This window comes from Pituophis catenifer, unplaced genomic scaffold, assembly GCF_029215685.1.
Source record: "Pituophis catenifer annectens isolate HBS135680 unplaced genomic scaffold, rPitCat1.0.hap2 SCAF_2, whole genome shotgun sequence".
In the NCBI taxonomy this organism is placed as follows: domain Eukaryota; kingdom Metazoa; phylum Chordata; class Lepidosauria; order Squamata; family Colubridae; genus Pituophis; species Pituophis catenifer.
This window is the reverse complement of record NW_027256882.1, coordinates 87,021,205-87,041,036: the sequence shown is the minus strand read 5'-3', so window position 1 is coordinate 87,041,036 and position 19,832 is coordinate 87,021,205. Positions and strand designations below refer to the sequence as shown.

General features: G+C 38.3%; 1 protein-coding gene across 2 annotated transcripts in view; it reads left to right on the top strand.

Moving 5' to 3' along the window:
• Positions 1 to 4,083: 4,083 nt before the first annotated feature.
• SEMA3F (semaphorin 3F) overlaps positions 4,084 to 19,832 on the top strand; it is a 46,188-nt gene continuing 30,439 nt past the window's right edge. Inside the window, exons 1-4 of one of the 2 annotated variants that reach the window (XM_070933743.1) lie at positions 4,084 to 4,167; positions 6,272 to 6,334; positions 12,259 to 12,378; positions 15,734 to 15,823. In XM_070933743.1, coding sequence (XP_070789844.1) covers positions 4,099 to 4,167; positions 6,272 to 6,334; positions 12,259 to 12,378; positions 15,734 to 15,823 — 342 coding nt within the window. In that variant the 5' untranslated portion in view covers positions 4,084 to 4,098. The remainder of the gene's footprint in view (positions 4,168 to 6,271; positions 6,335 to 12,258; positions 12,379 to 15,733; positions 15,824 to 19,832) is intronic. The other variant, XM_070933744.1, reaches the window with a different exon arrangement.

The window sequence follows — 19,832 nt, the reverse complement described above, 5'->3', positions numbered from 1 at the left end:
TTTTATTTCTCTTCCTCCCCCTCCTCTTTCTTTAACAAAAGGCTTTACTCTGGATATTACTTTTGTTTAGAAAGAAATTTGGACTGAGCATATTAGAGAAATGCAGCTCTAAATTAGTTTAACTTTGCAGGACTCAAAGCTCTAGGATGTGTGGGTAGGACTGTAGCACATTCTCAAAGTTGTGCATTTGGAATGTAATTATCAAGTATCCCCATACTTTTGTCAATAATTTCTGTAAATGTGACATAATAAATTGCACTGAATTATAAACAAATCCCTAAAAGAAAGTAGCAATATGGGGAAAGATGGAATGGACAATCTCAATTATCTGAATGTAAGATGACTGGTGTGCTTTATTAATTTTTTTGGTGTGTTAATTCATCACACGAAAACCGTCAATCTCTTATTATGTTTGGATTCAGAATACATTTCATCTATTGAAATAATAAAGAAGATGTGGCTTAATTGTCCTGTGGAAATATGTGTTTGACAGCTGGAAAGGTACAGTCAATCTGCTTCACATCCAGATAATGTGCTTAATTGTTAACCAGATGAATTCAGCTATGATTTTCCTCAGCACCTGTACAATTCCTCCTTTCTCCTTTGGTCTATTAAAGCCTTTCTGATCAGCCTCATTTTTACCGGCTTCTTCCTTCTGGTTTAAATCATTGGCTGGTCTGCTGGATGCTCTTCTGTTGGAGGCATCATGGCTTCATTGGTAGTAATTATCCAAATTGTGTGGATATCACAGAAAGGTAGGGCAGTTTCAGTGTAAGTCAATGTTTCTCAACCTTAGTTACTCTTAGTGAATCCCTGGTTACCTTCCCATCGAAGTGGTACCTCTATTTATCTACTTGCATTTGCATGCTTTCGAACTGCTAGGTTGGCAAGTGCGGGGGCAAGGACGGGAGCTCTCCCTGTCACATGCCACTCAGATCTCAAACTAGGCTGGGCTGCTGATTTTCCAGCTGAAAAGCCCAGCATCTTAACCCTTGAGCCACCACACTGCCCCAGATCACATAATAATTGCCATGAAAACATGGAATGAGTCTTAACAGGTAAGCTAAATAACTGAGGTCAGGATATTTATGTAGACTACAATTCCCAGACCATCCCACCAACAGATGGAAGAATTGACAGCTAATGTATGTGGAAGTCTGCTATAGACTGGCTTTTGCAGTATTTACAGCCTCTTGATGATAATACAATAATTTAAGCTATTATAATATAATAATAGTTGAGGAAACAAACTATTCAATAATCCTCAAACCAGAAGTGAGAACAGAATTCTGAATAAGTGTTGGCTCCAATTCTCCTTCTTAAAAGAACTTGTCCAAATTAAGAACGGTGTCTCTGCCTAGGACACTGCACTGACAAGAGGTTCACTGTGGGAAACCTGCATAGTCTTATGCCCCTTTCCACACTGAACAGCACACTTTCACAAACAAAGGACCTGTGTGGGCTCAGTGCCCGGCTATGTAATTAATTCACTGGCAGTTTTGGCAAACAGCTTCCTCAAAGCTTAAATTAATTATTTGTTGTTTTTAAAAGGTAATTATATTGACATATTGTACAGAGGTGTAGGGAACATTCAGTGGCAATTATCAAACACTTTGCAGAAGCTAAAGCTGCCCTCTCTGCTCTCGATAAGTTGGAAGGCCAATTTCCATGGAGATTTATTTCCAGGAAAGATCTCGTTTGAGTGAAATGATGATTCCTCGCTGTATTGATTTGCTTACCTTCATATTCCTCCAGGTTAAAATTCAGTGTCAGTACATTGTAAAAGGAACTGCTGTTAATTATCAGTGTGCTTTTATTTGAAGTTGTCAGGAAGAGTAAAGTGTGAGTGGAATCAAGGTGTGAAATCAGTTTCAGGCATCGGGTCTCCTTGGAGCTGATCTTTATAGACTCTGAAGATGTAGGATATTTTTTACAGCAACACCTAAAATTCATTTACAAATATGTACATCTGTTATGATAATACATATGGATAAACTGTGACACTATTTTGTTCCCAAGCTGAGTTAAATAGGGAGATTTAGAGAAAAAGAAAATAATTTATTCATACGCAACACATTTAGGGGCAGAACGTAGCCTTCCCAAACTTTGCCAAATCTCCTCTTCTATAGAGAACTTATCCAATGCTGACATTCCTGCTCTATAGGTTGAGGTTAATTTAAATTTCTTCCATTGAACTTGAGATCCATTTCTATATGTAGATAGTTAAAGAGAATGGGAAGACGATCATTAATCCAAATAGGCCAGAGAAAAGAGAGTGGAACAGAGTTCCAGAATATGAATTAGATGGGCCATGACAAATAAATACATAGTTAACATCACTAAGAAGTTAAAGACTAAAGAAGCAACAACGGATTAGGAAGGTAGGTCAGACAAACAAAAGGCTAATTCCAAGAAAATAATCAGAAAAAGGAGTAGGACTTAGACAGAGTCTCAAAGCGTGACACTTAGACTAGGAGTGAGATTTTTAGGGCTCTCCATCATCACTCATTATTAATCATGCTAGGCTACCTAAGGCTGCTGGTAATTTTAGTTAGCAATTTTTGGAAGATTGTTAGTTTCTCACTCTTAAACAAAAAAGCCCAAGCTTTATAAAAAATGGTTCTTATAATCGGTGCTAAACCACGAATCATTTTCCCTTTCAGAAAATGTATTTTTATAAAAATAGCCGACCAACCCCACCTCCCAGAATGGCTGGATCAGCATAGTCCAGAAGAAAAAACTGAACTGGTTCTTGATATGAAGATTTTTGCACACAGTTACTTGGCAAAGCTTGGACAACCTCAGTATGCCTGAGTATGCAAGGAGGCCAGAACTGGAAAAACCCTTTTTCATATAACTAACATGCTAGGAAGTGAAATCCCATTTTTCAAATGCTCAGTTCCAAATTTGACACCTATTGAAAAGAATACAATGAATATCCAATATGAGGCTGGGTTGTTTCATCGTATGTAAGACTGAACAGAAGTTTGATTCTCATACTGGTGTTTTTAACAGTTGAATATTATTCTTTAATTTGCAGAATGTTTTATAGAAATGCTTTTTTATTTATTTTTTCTCATAGGTATCATAGATGGTCTTGGGCCTCACAGATTGAGTATAATTTAGTAGAAAATAATAAGAGTTAGATGGAAACAGAGGTGGGTTTCAGCAGGTTCTGGCCAGTTCTGGAGAACCAGTAGCGGAAAGTTTGAGTAGTTCGGAGAACCGGTAAATACCACCTCTGACTGGCCCCGCCCCCATTTATTCTCTGCCTCCCGAGTCCCAGCTGATTGGGAAGAAATGGGGATTTTGCAGTAATCTTCCTCTGGAGTGGGGCGGGAACGAAGATTTTACAGTATCCTTCCCCTGCCACGCCCACCAAGCCACACCCACCAAGCCATGCCATGCCACACCCACCAAGCCATGCCCGCAGAACTGGTAGTAAAAAAAATTTGAATCCCACCACTGCGTGGAAACCCTCAGTTTTCAATAATTCAAGCTAAATCTGAGTTGATGGGGGTCTCATGAGATAGCAATAGACTTATATACCGCTTCACAGTGCTTTACAGCCCTTTCTAAGCAGTTTACAGAGTCAGCATATTGCCCCCAACAATCTGAGTCCTCATTTTATCTACCTTGGAAGGATGGAAGGCTGGAAGGCTGAGTCAACCTTGAGCTGGTGAGATTTGAACTGCCGAACTGCTGGCAATCAGCAATCAGCAGAAGCAGCCTGCAATACTGCATTCTAACCACTGCGTCACCACGGCTCATAAGATAAGCTATATTTACACATAGCATTGCTGCAAGATGAGTGTTTCTTTTAATAATTTGTTCATGTCTATGCACACATGCATATTGCTATATTTAAGAGTTAAATGTCTTACTGACTTTGGGGAGCATGTTGATTTCTCCTCAATCAAGCATACTATTCCCAAACGTTTGTTTTTTGGAATCAGGATAGAAGAAGACAATTAATACAGGCTTTTCCTTGTGTTTGTTCCTGCAGAGCTGAAGGCCACTGGAACTGCACGTTTCTTCAATTTCCTTCTCAACTCAACAGACTACCGAATCTTGCTGAAGGATGAAGATCATGACCGAATGTATGTGGGGAGCAAAGACTACATCCTTTCATTAGACCTTCATGATATCAATCGGGAGCCCTTGATTGTAAGATTTTTTTAAATTTCTTATCAGGAGTAGGCAGAGGGAAATTCTGTTTGATGGGGAAAAAAAGGCTTCTGAATCTGTGTTGAATTTGCAATAGACAGATATTGAAGCAGATGAGTCTCTCTGAAAAAGTAAGTTGAAAATAGGATTCTGTTTTTTTTTTAATGGTCTTTCTACGGTTGATATATCATTTTTTTTTCTGGTGCTTAATGCAATGAACAAAATATTAAACAATATTTGTCCAGAACTTTTAGGAAGGGTTTTGTTTTGCTTTTTTGAAGAGTATTTTGTCTCTTCAGATGTTTTTTTTTCTTTTTCATTCAATATAAGATTAGTCTACCAAATATAAAACAAAAGTATTAAACAAACTCTTGACAGGCACCTCTTGTGCCACAGTGACATTTGGTGCTTATTTATCTTTTTGTCTGCTTGCTCACTTAAAGTCAAGAGTCCTTTGGGACCAGAGGAAAGCTCAACATGTAATCTGTAGATTACGTGTAATCTATTTGATCAGAAAAGATGCCATTTTCCATTTTTAACTCAGGAGAGAGATGTGGATGGAAAGAAATAACATGTAGATCTATTCAGGAATACATAACTATTTATATTCATGCCTTCAAGTCAGTGTTGATTCCTGGAGGCTGCCTGGAAAAGTCCCTGCAATTTTCTTGGCAAGATGTCAAAAGAAGTTTGCCATTGCCTGCTTCCTAGGGCTGAGAAAAAGTGACTGGGCCAATGTCACCTACCTGGCTTTGTGCCAAAGGCAAGACTAGAGTTCAGAGTTTCTAATCTGGTGCCTTAACCACTAGACCAAGGTGTGTCTTCATAAAAACAGGTGACAAAAAGGTGAAGTCTTAACCTTAAGTGTGTGAATCATTGCTTATATCTGTGCATTTTAAACTGGGTTTCGTGATCATTCCTGTAAAATGTTTTAAATAGTTACATGTTCTTCATTTCTAAACTATTATGAAGCAGTATAAGTTCAAAATCTTGTTCAAAATCAAAAGTACTTGTTATTACAAGAATTTAGCCTGTTACTGTGATTCCAGAACAACCACATTGTACTTTGCACCCACTGATATACAGGGTTTTTTCACAGTCAAAGGTAGGGGTGTCAAATTTGTGGTGTCACGTTGTTGTCACGTGACATATTGCGACTTTTTTCTCCTTCGCTAAACTGGGGGTGGGCATGGCTAACATGTGACTCATCCGGCCTATGGGCCTTGAGTTTAACACCCCTGGACAAAGGAATGGGGTAAACCCATGCTTAGGTAAAAGGAGAAAGGGGAGGTGGAGGGGGGGAAGAAAAAAGTGAGATTATTATAAAAATGTACACAAATGAGGAAACAGATATAAATATTAATCAAATAAGAAATTGAAATGAGAATAGAGATAAATAGAAAATTGGGGCTGCTCGAATACCATTCGAGATTGAACTGAAAAGGGAAACCACAAGAGAGAGGGGAAGAAGTAGAAAGAGAGGAAGGGAGAAGAGAGAAGAGAGGGAGAGAAAGAAGAAAGGATAAAGGAGAGGACAAAAAGAGAGGGGAAAGAGGAGTAGGAGAGAAGGTTAGAAGGAGGGAAGAAGAGAGGATTGGGGGAGGGAAGGGGAAGTGGGAAAGAGAAGGAGAGGAAGAACGAAGAAAGTAGGAGGAGATAGAGGAAGGAAGAGAAGGGGAGGAGAAGAAGAAAGGTTGTGGCAAAATAAAGAAGGGTAAATGGTAAAAGAGCAGCCCCGAACAAGTAAAAATTAAAAATGAAAGTTAAAAGATAAGATGAATGAAAAATGGTGGAGAAATGATTGTACATGTAAATATGTTTATGAGAAATAAAAATAAAAACTTTTTTGAAAAAAAAAAGAATGGGGTAATTTCCAGAATATTCTGGAAATTATATAAAAATATAAAAAAGTACTGCATTTAAGAAACACATCTGGAACAAACAGCAAGGTGATGTGACTGCTGGCTTCTAAAATAATCACATTGAATCACAGTGATTTCTAATGCAAAACTTCCAATTCAATATATTGTCTGGCTTGTGACCAGGGTTAAGGGGAAAATACGGGAAATCAGTTGTAACTGTGAGATGTTGTTTCTCTTGGCAGATCCACTGGCCTGCATCACAGCAAAGGATAGATGAATGTGTCCTGTCAGGCAAGAACAATAATGTAAGTACTTCTGATGTTATCCCTAAGCTCATTCAGGATGGTGAAGTCCTAATATTATGCAGGAAAGAGGGGTATTGCTCACACCTCCACAAGGATTTCAGGCGGACAAGAAAAATCAGCAAATACTGACTGTGCTTTGCCACCTTTTCCTGCCTCATCCCACCTCCTGTTTACTCTCACCCTTTCAGCCATGAAGTCCAGATACTTTAGGTGACAGCTAATAATAGAATTCTGTTGACTGCTGTGTTTGCTAAAAGATGACCCCATTTTAGGTCATTTCTGCACTATTCCTGCAAAGTTTTATAATTTTTTGGGCCTCAATATTTGTATTTTACGATACATAAGATATACATAGATTTGTATCTTATGTATCTTATAATTTATGTTTCATACAGGTAGTCCTCAACTTATAACCATAATTGAGCCCAACATTTCTGTTGCTAAGTGAGACAACTGTTAAGTCAATTTTGCCCCATTTTACCACCTTTCTTGCCACATTTGTTAAGCGAATCACTGCAGTGGTTACGTTAATTCATATAATTGTTAAATGGACCTGGCTTCCCCATTGATTTTTGCTTGTCAGAAGATAGCAAAAAGGTGATCACATGATCCCGGGACACTACATCTATCAAAAATATGCGCCAGTTGCCACGTGTCTGAATTTTGATCATGTGACCATGGGGATGCGCTGCAAAGGTTGCAAGTGTGAAAAACGGTCATAAGTCATTTTTTTCAGTGCTGTTGTAACTTCGAATGGTCACCCAATGAATTGTTGGAAGTTGAGGACTACCTGTAATTGTTCTTTACTGATTGGTGAGAAAGAAGATAGGTAGTTTATATAAAAATTTTCAGACCTTGGCAACAACATTATGAACCCAAGAGGGTCTAGGACTTTTCAGCTCAAACTCTTGGCACTGCCTGTTTCTCCACCAGGATTTCACCTCTGCATTATTATGCCTCAGCACTTTGGGCCATGGCCCCTCCGTCCCAGTCCCTTCTCCATGGCCCATTTGTCGCAGTACAGTTCGCATCGGGCTTTTGGGCGCACAGGACCCACCGTCTTTTGTGGCTGGATCCCTCCCCCACGCTGCTCTCGGCTGCCTCGGGAGGGTCCGAACTGACAGCCTCCCTCTAAACTGCAGCCCCCACTCTACTCCCAAAGCCCCCATGCCCCTGCACTGATTGGATGGCTTCAAACTGTCCTGTGCGTCCAAAAGCCCAACGTGAACTGTACTATGACGAATGGGCTGCGGCGAAGAGACTGGGATGGAGGGGCCGTGGTCCAAAGTGCCGAGACATAATAATGCAGAGGCGAAACCCTGGTGAAGAAACAGGCAGCGCCAAGAGTTCAAGCCAAAAAGTCCCATTCCGACCCAAGAATTGATAGCAGTTGTACACCTGCATTTCCCCATATTTTTTATAAGAGGACAAAATAAGGGCTAAAGCTGGTGGCTTAGGTTTTTGATATGAAGACAGCAGTTCAGTGCAGAATGGAAGACAACCTGTGGATTATGGACTTCATGCAATCTTTGACTACCTGGGGCAAACAGATCCACCAGGAACTTTGTCCATTTTGCTCAATAGTAACTGAACAGAAAATTGGCAGGAAGAAATCTCTAGGAATAAGGGAGGAGTGAGGGAGGAGAAACCTATCTTCTCCCAGCAACCTTGCTCAACTGAAGGATATATTGGTGTGTATGACATGTAAATGCATGAGCCCCAACCTGGCAATTTTTAGTGTTTTTGTGTCTGAAAATATTTTTTCAGTTCTCTGCATGGAACATAATCAGATGAAGAAGCCTTATCAGCATTAAATTGTAGGAACCAGAAAAATATGTTCAGCCAGAACTAAGTTTGTTGGTAATAATGCATGCTAATTTTTTTTTTGTCTTAGTAGAAGGAAGCAAGGTTAGAGGTTACCAAGATGTTTCCTGCAAGGCCTAGCTAGCCTTTTGACCAACTGTCCTTGAACTCTGTCTTGTTGAGATCTCTCAGCTGCTACTGTTTGGGGTTTGATTTCAGAGGAGCCAACCGCCCTGAGCAAAGGAAGCTGCATTTGCTTGCATATTTCCCTTCCTCTTGAACTTTATTACCCTTGGCTCCAGCTGAGCTCCTCCAGACTGAGGCATGAGGCAAGGAGGAAACATGAGCTGTGAAGAGGAAATGGGACTCCATGCTCAGACACACTGCTTCATGCTTCATTCCTGGTCCTAGATCCAATTAATTAATAAGCTTAGGCCTTGCCACATGCTGGGAATTCTCTGCTTATTCTCTGGTGTTTTCCATTGTCACTTACTAAATATTCAGTATAAGTTTCATTAGCCAAGAGGTTTCCAAGCCCTTTGCACTGTTTAATGCAGAATTTTTCAACCTTGACAACTTTACGATGTATGCTCGTCAACTCCCAGAATCCCCTAGCATGGTGGCTAGGGGAATTCTAGGAGTTGAAGGTCATATATTTTAAAAGTTTCTGAGAATGAGAAATATCACTCTAACAGATCCACTCCATTAAATAGCCATCCTAGTCATCAGTTTCTCCTTCTGAATAAGGAGAGGGAGAACTTCGGAAGGTTTCTGAATGGTTCCCACTATCTTGAAATACAGTGCCGTTAAGATGTCAACAAGCATCACATTTATCTTTGTGTAATTGCTAAAAAAGGAAAATTAAATAAGATGAAAAATTACTAAAATGGCATTATCTTCCTTACTTAGGCCTCACACAATAAAAATAATAATAATAGTAGTAGTAGTAGTAGTAGTAGTAACAACAACAACAACAACAACAACAACAACACCTGGGTGAAGTTGAAATTAAACGAGGCATTTTCCAGGGCGATTCCCTTTCACCCCTACTTTTTATACTCTCAATGCTACCACTGACAATCATTTTGAAGAAGATGAACTGTGGATACAAACTTGCAAAGAAAGGACTGAAAATCTCGCACTTGATGTACATGGATGATCTGAAGCTGTTTGGTAAAACAAAAGCTGAACTGAATTTATTAATTGAAAACACAAAACAATTCAGCCAAGACATCGGTATGCAGTTTGGAATTGACAAATGTACAACAATAGCAACCAAAGCAGGCAAGATCATAGAAGAGGATGGAATAGAACTAGAGAATGAAGAAATGATAAAAGCAGTAAAATCAGAAGAAGGCTACAAGTACTTGGGGATTTTAGAGGCCTCTGACTTAATGCATAATAAAGTCAAGGAATTAACTTCAGCCAAGTACATTCGGCGAATTCGTAAGATATTAATGTCCAAATTGAGTGGAGACATAAAAGCCATAAATACCTGGGCTATACCTGTGATTCGATACTCTGCAGGAATAATTGACTGGACCCAGATTGAGTTAGACAATTTAGACAGAAAAACAAGGAAGCTTATGACAATGAATCATGCCTTGCACCCTAAAAGTGATGTTGACCGATTATATTTACCAAGAGCAGAGGGTGGTCGAGGACTCCTACAAGTAAAGCAGACTGTGGAAGAAGAAAAACACAGCTTGAATGATTACATCCAGAAAAGTGAAGAACCAATGATTAAGGAAGTAAATAAAGGAGGCCTTTTATTTATTTATTTATTTATTTATTTATTTATTTATTTATTTATTAAATTTTAAAGACAACTAAAACAAAAGCAGAATATAAGAAAGAAGTAATTGAGCAGCGAGCTGAAAATTGGAAAAGCAAAGCTCTGCATGGCCAATACTTGAAAAGTATTGAAGGCAAAGCTGACCAAAAACTAACTTGGAACTGGTTAAGATCAGGAGTACTGAAAAAAGAAACAGAAAGCTTTATTTTGGCAGCTCAAGAACAAGCCCTAGCCACAAACTGCATGAAGGCAAAAATTCAACATGTTACCACCAACAGCAAATGCCACCACTGTAATGAGAAAGATGAGACAGTCGACCACCTGATCAGTGGGTGCAGCAAAATTTCACAAACTGACTACCTACAATGCCATGACCGTGTTGCTAAGATCATTCACTGGAAATTGTGCCAGAAGTTTGGATTTGAGTACAGCAAAAACCACTGGGAACATCAGGTTGAGAAAGTTTTAGAGAATGAGAAACTCAAGATCTTGTGGGACTTCAGGATTCAGACTGACAGGCACTTGGTCCACAACACACCTGACATAACAATAGTTGAAAAGAAAAAAGTATGGTTCATTGACATTGCAATACCTGGTGATGCACGGATTGAAGATAAGCAGCAAGAAAAAATCACAAAGTACTGGCACTTGCAAATTGAAGTTGAGCGACTGTGGAAAAAGAAATCGTGTGTTGTCCTGATTGTAATTGGAGCCCTTGGAGCAATACCCAAAGGGCTACTCCACTATTTAGAAATTCTAAATTTACCGGACTTGAACATTTTGACTCTACAAAAAACCACCTTACTCGGAACAGCTTACATCCTCCGACGATACCTTAACAGTTCCTAGGTCCTTGGTTAGGACTCGAGCTGCTGAGCTATTAACCAGCCTCAAAGGCTGTGAATCTCACTAAAGATTAACCAATCATCATCATCATCATCATCATCATCATCATCATCATCTTGTATAAAATGGTCTCCCAATGATTTGAGGAAGCTAACAATAAAATAAAATTACAATTAAACTGACAAAAAATGGTAAGGATCAAATCAGAGGGAATGAGGCAAGGGGCTCTCACTCTCTTGCCAAAAATGTATTTATTTATTTAATACAGAGGTTTTCAAACTTGGCAGCTTTAAGTGTTGTGGACTTCAACTCCCAGAATTCTCCAGCCAGCATAGGAGTTGAAGTCCACAAGTCTTAAAGCTGCCAAGTTTGAAGACCTCTGGTTTAATACATTAACTCATTATTTATATAACTTTTTTTATTGTGTGCTGGCTGGGGAATTCTGGGAGTTTTCAAAATAATTTTTGTTGCATTTCAAATAGTGACAGAAAAAAGAAGAAAAACAAAAGAAACAAGATGCAAAATCGTACATAATAAAAAAGACATATCAAGTACTTAAAAATGAGTGTAATTATAATTATGTAATGTAAACATTATACACATACACACATTCATTTCTAATACATTTATACAGTATAGCAATAATTTGTGCTAACGGGGGATTTCTGGGAATTGAAGTTCACACATCATGAAGTTACCAAGATTGAAAAATCACTGGTTTAACAAATGGGGACCCAGACCAGCTTTACTTGAATTCTTTTCCTTTTTCCCTGGGATCAATAAAGTCAGAAAGTCCTCTTTTGGGTCGATTAGAAGTATTTTCCTTTCATGCAATTTGTATTCAGATCATTTTCCTTATGTTTGCAAATAAGCAGGACCAGGAGTCTGGCATTTGCCATCCTGACACCGAGATAGTTCTCTGGAATTGTACAACTATTATTTTCTCAGACTTAAGAAAAATTGCCAAGGACAAGAAGGAAAGCTTTGACCTGCACCATTTATAGTCTGTTTCAGCTACAAATATGCTGTAGTATAAGACATGAAAAAAGGAATGTTGGCTCTGAAATGGGAAATAATTCAAAGTTCTTCCAAAAAGAGAGAGAGAGAGAGAGAGAGAGAGAGAGAGAGAGGGTGGGGGAGAAAGCACCATAAATAGGACAAACAGAACATTTGCTTTGCAGAAACATCCAAAATCTCCTTGGAGGAAATGCTTCAAAATGTACATTTGCTGATTCTAAAGGGGCACCAGACCTTATTTGCTCAGAAGTGTCACTTCAGAGACAGCTCAATGCATATGACTACCTGTCCATAGGATTTATTTGTTGCAGTGCACAAGGAGCTTTCTTTAATAGTAAAGCCATTTCCTGCAGAAGACCTTGTACGTTTGAAACTGGTAGAGAATGCAATTACTCACCCTCCCCTTCTTGAAGTAGATGCAATTTTGTAGGAGGCTTAAGTTAATGTTCCATTTGTTTTCTAGGGTGAGTGCGGGAACTTCATCCGACTTATCCAGCCCTGGAATCGAACACACTTGTATGTCTGTGGCACTGGCGCATATAATCCTGTCTGCACCTTTGTCAACCGGGGTCGCAAAGCACAGGTGAGGTGATGTCAGAGCGTATGACTAGAACTGCATCCAGATTGGTAATAGGGAAGCACCTGGACTAGCCTACACTAGAAGAGCAGAATCCAGCAGAATTACACTCCCATAGATCCTGGTGGGGGAAACAAACCATTAGAAGCTGACTTTTGGCTTTGAGCACTGAGACTGAGCCTTCATTCGTTTAGCTCCATGTTTAACCCCAGAGGTGTAAGATAATGTGCAGTAACTTCTCCTCTAAGACTTGACACTGGCCTAAAGACAATCACTCATCCCCTGGATAAGTGAATATGTAAGCCTGAATCTCATTAGTTGTAGTCTCTATAGTCACAATGTCACAGTGACTTGGCAAGGTGAAAAAAAGGAGACAAATATGTAGAATATGAGATAGGGATAAAGTAAATACTAGCTGAGATCATTCTTATTCTTCATGCAATTTAGACTGTCCTCTTTAAAATGGAGGTATTGAACCATTCTCCCTATCTACTAAGCATTCACTTCTTAGAAAGAAAGTTCAAAGCTTCATATGGCTTCCATACTCCATATAGCTGGAGATCAGTTATTCAATAAAACCCTTTAAAAGGCTCCTCTGAGAATCTTATGACGTGGAGTCCATTTATAAATCCAGCAACATTAACTCAGGTATTGCTCTTTAGATAGTGTTTTAGTATTCATGACTGCTGACATACTATGAAATCACACCTAGTGTGACATGTTTGGTATTTCTTTATCATTTCTTTGCATGAAAGCTTGCTGAAAGATATTTGGATTGCTGCATTGTTGTGTTGCTTTTCTTCAGGTTGGTGGAGAAAATTTCTCTGTTCAAGAAAGAATTGGAAATTGTCTTTGCTGCCCATTCCCAGGACCATATATACAACTGAATTGGAAATGGGGCAGTATAACTATGTAATACAGTCTGCTTCCCATCCATATAGCATGAGGTTGTCTCTCGTGGTTTAGATTTATATTAAACACTTATTTCATATTTTGGTTCAATAGCTCTTACCAGCATCATCTGATCTCCCCATTGCTGGGATCAGTGACTACAATGACAATAATGCTTTGCCCTATCTACCAGGCATCCTTCTATACACCTATAGATCTTTGGAACTAGTAGGTCTTGAGAGAGACCATGCCATAAAGGAGCAAAATTCTTAGTCAAATAATGAATCTTACATTAAAAACAATGAAAAATCTCTCTCCTAGAGAATGATTTGGCTCAGTAAATCAGCATTCATAGTTGCTTATTCTATTTTAAGCTTGTTTTTGGTTGGCTCTGGGAAGTCCCTCAAAATCTGGAAAACACTTTCATATTTAATTTATCCTTATTTTTCCCCTTATGGTAAAACACTGCAAGTAGAATGAAACTCCTATTTTTAGGGGTCTTAGAAACATTCCCATGCTTAACCTGAGCACACACTATCATAATTACAGGAAGTCTTCCTGGAAACGATTGAAGTGCCTGCTTAAGAAAATGTTTACAAATTCAGGACCAAGGATTACCTTTTATGTTAGCTCAAAGACAAGAGTCTTAAGCTGAGATCAAGTCCATCCAAACAAATGGTTATACAGGCATTCTCCAGCCAATGCTAACATTTTTCTAAGCAAAATAGAGCAATCAGGATTTCTATGCTAGACACAACCACATAGTACATATCCCTGAGCCTTTGATAGGCTATGATGGAAGATAGACTTGTTTTCAAAACTTTTTTTCCAAATCCAGTATGTATTCATATCCCACCAGGAAGATGATTGCAGTATAAAGTCCCCAGAAGGCAGAAATTGAGGAAAGCTGTGTTTCACAGGTTCTGTTACATAGATGGAATTTTAAGTTTTGGAAAAGATAATATGAAATTCATTTAAAAAGGACCACAAAGTTTGAAAAAAAATGTAGCAGAATTTTAAAAATGGTCTATAAGCATCTGGTGATTAATTAGGTAAATTATGTATCGGAATAAATCGTGTTGATCTGATTTAATATCTGTGGTTTCTAAAATAGACATCAAAGAAATAGAATAATAGAATATTGTAAGAAAGGAGAAAAATTATAAGAAAATTACATAGACATTGTATTAGTACATATAGCCCAGTGCAATGAACATTTTTTTTTTAAACAATAAACTGCCATTGCACTGAATAGAGTTCAAATCCTAGGAATGCACAGAATTATGTCATGTTGTGGTAATTGATCCAGCATCTCGGGAAATGTCATTGAAGTTGCTTAAATTATGTCTTTAAAGGATTATTTGCATTCTGCACATCATTCATCATTTTTACAGTCTGGAAGTATGCCATGTTTTATTCTACTATTAATAGAACATTATCCAAGTTTCATTTCCCAGCAACCGGAGGTTTTGCTGTTGTTAACATGTTTTCAATTAACAGATAAGTGACACCATCTTTGACATTAATGGGTCTGTATAACCTCCATCCAATGTGGACTGGTACATTTTTACCAATTTATGTAACATCAGCCTTATCTTTGCTATTTAGCACACTTGTAATAGTTTGAGCAGGGGTTCATTGTATTTGGTTTTCACTTACTGGTTTTAGATATCATTGATCCTTAAAAATGATATAAAGGAAAACTGCTTGTATAGCCATGGAAAATGTTTTCACCATTAAACTATCTTCTCTTCTCATAATCATTTTCCTCAAAGGTTTTGCCTAGTTTAATTTTAAAACAGACCTCATGACCATTTTCTGTCACAGGTTTCTGATATTATATTGCTGCTATGACTTTCAGTTGTAACTACATGATAAAAGAAATATAGAGGTACCATTTTAAATATTGTTAATGCTTCAAAAAGGACCTTTCTTCCCAAGATCTAAACAAAAAGCATGACAATTATTGAAAAGAAAAGAAAATCTTTGCTTCATACATATTCTGCATTTAACTACAGCTTATGCCTCTATGCAAAAATCAAGTTAATGGCCCACCAGATCCTGATGACCTTACAGCTCTTACTCATTGATCATGTTTGCTAGAAATAGTAATTTAGCAACATCTGGAGCCCCAGATGCTCATTAAAATGTTAAAGATATATTAGCTATGCAGCCAAATCTTTTAGTTCTGCACTTTGACAATTTAGTTGAGATGCCTCAGACCTTCTCAGTGTTGACCCACTCAGGTATGACATTCTCCAGATAGCCCTGGAGAATAGCTGACTATCCTACTCAGACCATAGAGAGGATACAACTATTTCTGAAGACAACCTTGGTCTCAATGGTAATCAATATGTGTACGTGACAGAGATAGTGAAGCTTCTGCATGCTCTCTGGCCAGACCCTGCCATTCCTGCTTCTCTGGCAGATGATGCTGCCAGTGCTAACTCTCTGCTCCTCCTCTCCTCAGGCTTTTGAGCTGAACCAGTCCATCCAGCAGGGAGGACGGGGAAGTAGAGCAGTTGACTCCTCCCTCCACCCGTCTCCAGTGGAACGCAAGGTGGGAATTGCGCTCTGCCTGTCCTTCCCCAAGGACAAAATGGCTCCTTCCCTAGCATGCCCGAGCCTGGGCTCTCTAACCTTCATTTTCAACTGGCATGCACCTAACAGGCAACTAAGGGGCAGGAGGGAGGGTCAGGATAGACACATGCCCCTCCAGCAATGAGCGCGCTTCCTGGACAGCTTCTCCTTGCGTCTCCTCTCTCAGACTAATTCCTCCTTCCCCAGGCTCACATCAGACTTGCGTCAAGAACTAAGTCTCTCAAAATATTTGACCTTAGCGTACAGGACAAGATCCTGTATCCATCCACTTGAAATGTAGACACATGAGATTGTTATTTCAAGCAAATGTTGAACTGAAGAGAGGCCGCCTCATAAGCTGCAAGTAGTTTGGAAGGATCAAAGTCATGCTGAAAATGGGAGGCGGGGGTGGCGGTGGGATGCGGATGGGATGTGTTTCTGTATGTTGTATAAACACATGTTAACAGTATGAACAGAGAGGAAGATCCAAGGGGTTGGATGCAGTTTACAAGAGCATGTTTTAATTTGGGGGATCAGCCATCTGGACGCGTACACAATTACAGATTCTAAATTTATTTTTTTTAGCTGTTGGAAAAGGAGGGAGGGAAGAAGGAAGGAAGGAAGAAAATAAATTGTGTAGTCAATTTAGTCTGGGGTTTAGAATTACTGGCCATGAGATTTGTTTATTTATCAGATTTCTACACCGCCCATCTCACCTTAGTGATTCTGGGGGTTTTACAACAACATAATGAAACAATATAAACACATGAATAAAAGCACAGATTAAAAACATGGTTGAGAACAAAGTTAACACTTACAGGTCAAAAGCTAAAGAGATCCCTTTCCTAATGTGTTTCTTCTTGGATTTCAATGTGATAAAAATCCTTCGTCCTTTTTGCATTTGGCAACAGATTTCTACATTGAGTTCAAGATGACGCACCTAAAAAGTTCATGGTGAATATGCAGGGCTGCCTTTTTAAGGCCAGACAGATTCTTTTGGCCATAATATCAAACTGTTGCATGACTAAATTGTTCTACAATAAAATCTAGACTTTCAAACATTTCTCTGAACAGGTTAATTTCAAGTGTTGATGCTATTTTGCAACATCTTAGTTCACAAAGTCCTGAGGTGAATTTAAAGTGTGCATTTTAAACAAAGCTTGCCTAACTTATTTAGTGGGCCTGCTGTAATTCTTTTAAGTGAGCAGATTCTTTTTCTTTAGATATTCATATTCCACCTTACAACAGATTTGGGTGACTTCTATTATTAAAATAGACAAAATACATAGAAAATTGATAGTGACTGTGTTTAGACAAAGTGTTTACACACACATGGATGTACATATACACATCAGTGTGTGTGTGTCCATGCGCGCGCACACACAGACCTACATATATAGGCGGGTGTTTGTATGTAGGTCTTTGGTTTTCTCCCGCGTAAAATTGGAAGTGTCTTGGTGATGTTTCGACGAAGTCTCATTCATCATCAAATCTATTTAATTATTTTAATTTTTAATCATTGTTGTGTCCTGTGTTTTTAAATTGGCTGTACACCGCCCTGAGATGACGAATGAGACTTTGTCGAAACGTTGCCAAGACACTTCCAATTTTACGCGGGAGAAAACCCGAATAACCAAAGACCTATATATATGAGTGTATACACCTATATATGTGTGTGTATACACCTATATATACAGTATGTGTGTGTATATCTATACACACATACATACATACATAAACATACATATATACATACACATATACATACATATATATCTTTTGGGGGAAATAGCTGAGATAAATAGTCCTCAAAAGGAGTCTCCCTGAAAGAAGGACAGATAGAAAAGGGAGGCCTCCTTCTACCAGAATGCAATATCATATATGTGGCCAGGTGATCTTTCCACTGTCCTTGCCCCAAGCGAAAAACGATCCCTGCACTTTCTGTAAAGCCCTGCCATTATTCAAAAGCTCTGTCTATGTGAAATACTGACAATATTTTGATGTTTCTGGGCTTTAACTAGGCTAACATTACTTGGCATTTGGAGCCTGAATGAGACTATATGCTCTCCAATTCCATATAGGCATAGTCACATCTATTCTTTCATTTTGCTCATTCATCCCAACAGACATCTTTGATGTGCTTTACACTGACTCAGCTCATTTTTTAATAAAAATTGCTGACTTTAGCAATTGTTCAGGAAAAGTTGGGCCACAGTTTATTTTGCTTAGACAGATCCCTCTTTAAGATGGCATTTATTTGAAACCCTAGTAGCATGAATATTGTCAAAAGGAGGAACCCACTAATAATATTTTAACCATATAACTCACATTCCCCCTCATGCTCTCTTTATCTTTGGATGCAAAGCTGTTAAACAATTATGATTTCCATTTGGAGAGTTGAAAATAAAGACCCCGAGAAGCTCCTGTTTTTGTTTTTGTCAGAATTAGTTATTAATATATAGCCACAGTTCTTGAACAGTATCTCTACAATGCCTGGTTATCTGCTTACATTTGAGCTTTTGACTATAAGATACAGAAAAACATGTTATCAATCAAGAGTATTCAATCTGCGGCCGCATGTGGTCTCGAACAGCTAGTAAAGCAGCCCCACAAGATAATTAAAAATATTTTTTTAAATGAAGTTTTTTATTTATCTAGATTAACTATATTGTATATTTTTATATGTGGCCCAAGATCATTCCTCTTCACTCAGTGTGGCCCAGGCAAGCCAAAAGGTTGGACAACCCATGTTGTAAACTATAAAAATTATGTTGCACACCATAGTTTACATGGTGTGCAATTGTGCCTCTTAAACTGACTTTGAATTTACTTTTGCTTTGAAATGGCTTTGTTAATATTTCGGATAAAATTTATTTTAACGTTTTCAATATGGATTTCCCCCAGAGAGTTTAATAGTATAAAACAGTGATGTCCCTGTCATATTTATTTCAAGATGGATCAAATAAACAGTGGGAATTAAAAGTTATATTAAGTGTTATGCCAAGTGTGTCCATCAATCTGTCAAAACACAAAATGCCTCTGAACTTTTATAGAGCATTTGCTTTTTTTATTTCCTGATGGTCCTAACACAGTAAAGCAATGATTTCCTAACAGTTTATTAACAAGGCCTAGACTGCTGTTTTTCCAAAAAGTGAATTCTATTACCCTGGTTAGGAAGGACACCTGCATGGCTCTTTATGCAACTACAGACTTTTCCAGCAACTCTTAACAAGAGCAGAAGTGACTCTCAACATAAAATATCAGAGTTAGGGAGTAATTAATGTCATTTATTTTAAAACTTTCAGCATGACATCTCATGTCTGGATCTTATCAACCCAATTCATGTTTGTCTGCTCTTGAGTATCTTCAGAGAAAAATGTGACAGATTTGCTTCTACGTGTTCTTTCATATAGCTTGTTACAAGACAACTAATGGTTATCTGAAGGTCCCTGAAGTATTTAGTGGAGAGAGATGATTCATGCTGTATTCACATTTATCTCAGTTTAATATCGCCTGATTATATTTCAGCACCAATTCAGATACTGTCATCAACAATGTGTCACAGCATTATTTAAACGGTCCCATACGTGGATGGGTGTCATTTAAGAATAATTTGGGGGTAACTAAACACCTTCCTCAAATGTCTGCATGCACAGTGCAGTTATTTTTCTCCACTGAATGCTTACAAGCAATGAGAAATTCTGCATGCCTGCCAATGGTCTGAAAAATATGATATAGCCGATCAATATAACAAGGGGGGAAATGGGCTTCCTTGAAGAAGTTCCTTCTCTTTACTTTGAATGTGATTTATGATGATTCCATGAGTTGGCGAACTCTAGAAGTAATATTTTGCATGCAATGCCTTGTAACGTAACAGCATGCAGGAAAACCTGGCAGAAAATTAATATTAACTGTTCCTTTTTCCTATCACAAACAGATTTATTTTGTCAAAAAAAAAAGGTTATTTTGGCAATTCAAATGTAAAACAG